The 6,000-nt window shown below is 41.1% G+C and overlaps 1 protein-coding gene across 7 annotated transcripts in view; it reads right to left on the bottom strand.

Moving 5' to 3' along the window:
- Nucleotides 1–1,523: 1,523 nt before the first annotated feature.
- Nucleotides 1,524–6,000, bottom strand: part of CRADD (CASP2 and RIPK1 domain containing adaptor with death domain) — an 82,521-nt gene continuing 78,044 nt past the window's right edge. For all 7 annotated transcript variants that reach the window (XM_027679883.1, XM_027679886.1, XM_027679882.1 and 4 more), the window contains one exon: nt 1,524–2,038. In XM_027679883.1, coding sequence (XP_027535684.1) covers nt 1,725–2,038 — 314 coding nt within the window. In that variant the 3' untranslated portion in view covers nt 1,524–1,724. The remainder of the gene's footprint in view (nt 2,039–6,000) is intronic.

Raw genomic sequence — 6,000 nt, 5'->3', positions numbered from 1 at the left:
GACAGGATCACAATTTACTGAAGGTCAGAACTGTATACTGAAGATTAAAACCAAAATATTACCAAATTACTTCAGAACCTGCAGGAGCAGATCCTGCCAGGATATGTTCTTTGTTTCCATGCTTCTGAAAACCAAGGGATATAGGATTTCTTTAAAATCTCTTTGTCTTTCCTAATTTCCCATGTTTTTGAAAATCTGGGTAGAGTAATAACAAATAAAAAAATTTAAAAAGCAGTAAAGTTCATTCTTGCCCCAATAAAGACTTCAGACAAGGCTGTTAAGCTGCTAAATAAAACAGAGCAAATTTTGTAGGATGAGAAGTTCTTTGGCAATGACTCTGTAGACGAAACACTCTCTTGTAGCTTGTTCATAAATAGACCTGGAAAACCTGCATTGAAACTTTGTTTTGCATTTACTGTACAGCAAACTGCTCAGGGAGAATTAAAACGTATTCTGCCTCTTGTCATTAGGCCTCAGAGAGCAGCTGGTCACTTCCACTGCCTTTGGATACATACCCTGTGGATTGATCCCCACTTACCTGGTCAGCAAAAACCTCAGTGTTTTTTTCCAGCAGGAGTAAAATCTCCTAGACAGAATGGAAGGAGGAGAAGAGCCCAAGCTTTACTGTTCTCCTGCATAAAATTTTATCCTCACTGCTGGTACAATTACAGCTGGCAAAGAACTGGGGATAGCAGTATCAGAGCTTCCCCCACTAGGCGCAGAAAAGTCAGCAGAAAGCAAAAAGAGCCTGGTGGATGGCATAAGCTGGAGGAAGAGCAGTGGAAAGTTCATCTTGACCAGAAAGGACCTGCAAGCTTCACTACCCTATTGGGCATGCAGTGGGCAGAGTAATGTGCCTATGGATGCTTGGTTTAACTGTGTCACAAGATTGCCTGGATCCAGAGCACAGCCCAAAAACTCAACAGGCACCAGATTGTCTCCCAGTTTATTAGTGGAGACAAACATGGACAACTTAGAAGTTGTCTCCTTTCTTAGGCCGCTTCTTGCTCTGTTTGCCTGGCTTTGTCTATCTTCTGGTCACTTTTCTACTGTGCGTCTTCCCTGAGAACTTCTCACCTGTGACACGGCATCTGCGCCCAGTGCCTGTTTCTTCGCAGAAACCTACACCAATTAAATAATAACGGGAGAAACTCTCACAGGCACGCTAGGTTTCTGTTACTTCCACTTAGGGCCATTTTCAAAGGCAGACTAAGGTAGCAGCCATCTATCCTAGCAAGAAACTGTATGTGCTGAAAATTTTATAAATGTGAAATTAGCCACCTGCAATAACTGTTGTAAAATTGTTAAATAAGTGATTACTTTCATTTCTTGCTGGGATATCAGAGAAATACTGTGAAACAGCAGTAAAAAAGGCTCCTATGTAGCCCAGAAAAGAGGTTAAACCAAGTGTTGCTCCCTCAGTGAAATCAGAAACCTTGCTGAACTCATTGCAGGGCTGCCTGCTTGCAAGAACTTTGTCACCCTATATCCCCACTGCATTAGCACAAAAGTGAACAGGAAACAGTGATCCATTTTTTAATGCCTGCTAAAAATTAATCTGGCATGAAAAGAATTACAAGTCACAAGATGCCACAGAAAACTGGAATGTTTAAGCTTAATAAAATCACAGTTTCCAACCCCATTTTTTTTCCAGTTTGAGGCATCCAATCTTCAACATACATTTCCACTCTCTATATTTAATTTAACGAAGTACGTGGAAGCTCTCAATCAATAGCATGGCTTCCCTCAAGCATGTACTGTATCACAGAAGGATCCACTTCTTCTGCTATCAGACTGGCTTGCAGACTTTGGATCGTCGCTTTTTTCCCCAAACGCTGTCTCCACAGGACAAATGCAGCTACGATCTGTGACTGCAGGTTGTGAGGGTGATTGACTTTACATCGATAGATGTCAGTATGGGACAAACCCAAGCACAGAACCACATGCTCCCATTCGGGTCCCAGCCTCCTCGCAAGTTTGTTCAGCTGCTGATCTGTTGGTGAAGTCTTCAAAATGCATGGTGCAATTACAGTTAAATCTGTAAAAAGAAAAAAAATATGAAAAAGAAAATGCATATACGTGTCACTAGGTAATGTTGCAAATATTAATGTGAGACCTTGACAAAGGAAGGAATAGGCATAAGCAAAGCTGAGGTGAACGAATTAATTAATTAAACAGAATACACATTCATGTAGAAAAATTAACTACATAATCAACCAGAAGATTAATCAGAGAAAACCTAATGCTTAGTGGACATACAAGGGAGACTTGGGGTTTCGGATGTCAGTAATCCAGATATTAGAACTGTACACCAAAGCAAAGACTTCCAAAAGCAATTATAGATTTTGGGGCAGTGAACAAGAAAGGTTTTCAAGGAACATGTTTCCAGCAGCCATCACCCTCTGAAAATCAATCTGCTTGCTATATCAGTATGATACAGTGACAAATGACAAATATGGGACCAATAAGACCTTATTACTCCTATTCTGTGACACTGTTTATACACTTCAGAAATAACTTTGATTCTTTAGTTAGTAGGTGTTACTCTACTTTTTTTTTTTTGCTGAGGGCTGTTCACAGGAAATTCTTCTGTCTCCTAAGATGCTACTTACCCTTTGTACCTTGCAATATATGGCAAACTCATCTTGAGGAGACCAGCTTTGGGGCTTTTCTTCTATTTGAATGAATCCACCAGGTGAACCCAAATAAACAGGACATCACCAGTGTTCACCAGTACACGTTATGCTTGCTTATCCCTCACGCCACTTGTGGTAACACTCCTGAAAACAGGCGTGTATGTGCTACAGCCCCATTCACCGGACCTCCTTGAAGCTGTTTTCAAGAGAGTGCAAGGAGGTCCCATTTTCTCTTAGAGATTTTTGCCCAATGTTAGTCCCTCAGAATTGTCCAAGTACCCAACAGAATGCACTCTTCATCCGAAAAGATGTTTAGCATTGAACTGGTACCTGAGGAGGACAGGATCAATACAACTACCAAAACAGCTTTCACAGGAAGCATTAAGGTAGTTGTAACTGTCAGTGGTAAAAATCTTGTAGGGACCAAGCCAATCATTTCTTACATACACAACAGATCTCTTGATGTGTTCCCTATGATAATCTGATAATTTATAAAAGGGAAAAAAAAGCATTCATACGGACAGTTAGTAGCCAAGTGACAATACAGCTCTATTCAGAAACATGCTGTATGGGATCCATGTCACCTAACTACAGCTAACACCTCCTGAACTAAGTATGCTAGGATTAATTATTGCTAAGGAGAGAAATTGGCTCTTCTAGAATACAATCTCTCTCACTGGAAAGAAGATGTCTAAAATAATCAGATAAATTACTCCTGTAAACATGCACATTTCTCTCCACAGATTGTAAAAGGAGCACTGGATGTAAGCTCAGATGTTGACATTGGTGCTGTAAACACCCAGTGCTGATGAAATGATTCTCTGCCTGTAAATTCAAACCACGTACCAGTTGCTCTAAAAAGGTGCACCTAGAAAAACAGCATAAAATACCTATAAAGCATATTTAATCTTCAAAACCCCATGTGATCACAAGCTGAAATGGTCAATGCAGCCTGCAATTGCTGCTCTCCTTCTGTTGCTGAAGATGTTGTGATAAAACACAGGCAAAATATCCCCATGAAAATGCTGATTGTAGCCTGTTGGTCTGAAGCAGCAGACTCCTTACAGAAGTGCTGCTTTGCAAAATCTAATTTGTAGCTCCAATATCATGCTTGGAGTCTCCAATACAGCAGAACAGCAACATTACAGAGCACCACTCCTACATTTTATCAAAAGTAATTGTTTTTGCATAGAACACCCAGAGCCTGAAAATATTTGTACAACTTAAGCCCAATAATACATAAGTACTACACAAAGCTGCTTTGGGTAAAGGGAAAATTGCTTTCTGAAGAGTATTTAGGTCCCTTTGATCTTTCTGTCTCTAGACTGCCAAAGGAACCTGGAGCAAGTGCTGGTTTGGGGGTAGGGCAGAGGATACACAGCTTCTGAAGAAGGCTGAGCAATATCGGTGGGGATGCCCTATGCTGTCACATCACACGCGATACCAGTTCCACAGGTAAGTCAGGACAAGGGAGTGCCTTTCATGAATGTAAATAATTGAGAATTAAAAAAAAAAAGCTATACTGTGCTGTCACCAACACTGCTTTTTGATATTAAACCCTTGACTTGGCTTTGGGTCAGCTACAAAGCGTAAACCAGTGTGCCCACAACAGCAATACCTGCCAGCCTGGGCTTTTTGCTCTCACACTGGAATTTTTATACTTCACGTTCATTTGCAGAATCATTTTATGATACTGAAATGTGATCAAGTAGGGAGGCCTAACAATTACACAGGTCAGCGTGTGCATCCAGCCTTTGATATTAGGCAGGCTTTTTTACTACAACGAGTATCTTGCCTTCAGTCTGTTATCAGCCCTTTAATGAGAATCAGAATAAAACCCATCCAGGAAATCTTTTCATCTTAGGCTACCATCTGATTCTAATATGGATGTGTAAAACTCTGGGACAGAAGCCAAATGTTAAATTTAATACAAAGGACTGTTATTTTAGTACCATTTTATTTTCTGTGATAGCTCACTTTCAGCTCTGATACAAACTCACCGAAGAAAATCTAAGAGAAATATTACATGACAGGCAGTGTTATTTAGAGGTATAAAGAAATATTTAATGAGATCTTTCAGTTATGACAAATGTAAAATCACAAAAAGATTTGGTTATGTTCTAGGATTAATGCCACTCACAATTTAATAAACATAATGGCATTTCAGTTGAAATGGAAATGAGTTCTCTGTGCTCAGCACCCAAACTGCTTTGAAAACATTGCAAAAACACTAAAGATGCCTTTTTTTCAGTTATGTTTACTACAAACCCTCATTTATAATCTTCATTTGTCAGGAACTGCCTGAGGAAGGTTACAAGATTAGGGCAAAAGTTTCAATTATGCAGATCCTGCAGTTGCATTTGAAAGGTACTTTTAGGATACTGAGACCTCATGTTTGAAAAAAAAAAAGTAAAGTTCTTCTTGCTTTAGGTGGATCTGATGAGGTGTATGCACTTTTGTTAGGCACATGCTTCAGCTTAGTAAAATGAGGACTGCACTGTTAAAAACGGGCAGAAATGGGGCTTGGGACACCACCAGAGGGTGTTGAGGATTTCCCTAAAGAAGGTGTTTTGTGGTGCTGTCACCTTCAGCGAAAGCACCAAGTGGAACACTGTGTCCAGCTATGGACAAGGTCTATGCTGTGAAGTGTCAGGGCCACACACTGCACAGATTTAGAGGACTGAGCACTGCTCGTGCTGAAGCCACTAAGTCCCTGAGGAATGAGAAGATGACAGCTTTGTTCTGGGGACCAAGCCAGCCTGGTGCAGAGCTTCTTTCCTGGGACTGCCAGCCAGCTCGCTGGCACGGCACTTGGGACCATGAAAATCCCCTTTCTCAGGGCTGGAGAGGAGAAGGACTCTCTCCACTCTGGTTTTGGAGCTGAAACTGACCAAGAGAAAGACCTGCAGCTCCTTCTATTCAAAGCTGCAGCATGATGGAATGTGCTTCTCCCCATCTCCAGCTCTTGCTGGTCAAGGAAGCTCATCCACGCTAAGTCTTTACGCTAGTTGTCCCAGTTAAAAAACAGATGTTGACAACTTCTGGCCTGTGTGTACATCTGTGCTTTCAGACCACTGCACAGACCAGGAGATATAATGGTGCTGGTGAGTGTGGACAGGAAACAGAGCTGGATACAAATAGATAGGATATCACAGATATGTACCAGACAAAACAGAGTAACCCAGATACCAAAGCTATAGATAGGGCAAGGGCAGACAGCCACTGCTTTTGCATTACTTTTTCTTCAGGACCTCTCCAGCTTTAAGTAGTAGACTCCAAGAAGATATTGCCAAAATCAGGCAGATGGAAAATAAACTCACCTCAGCTCTGTCCTGCTTGGCACAAATGAGAGGATGCAAGATAA

The sequence above is a fragment of the Neopelma chrysocephalum genome, unplaced genomic scaffold (assembly GCF_003984885.1).
Source record: "Neopelma chrysocephalum unplaced genomic scaffold, ASM398488v2 Primary Assembly neopelma1_59, whole genome shotgun sequence".
Taxonomy (NCBI): Eukaryota; Metazoa; Chordata; class Aves; order Passeriformes; family Pipridae; genus Neopelma; species Neopelma chrysocephalum.
The sequence above is the reverse complement of the archived record's forward strand: the minus strand, read 5'-3'. Positions and strand labels throughout refer to the sequence as shown.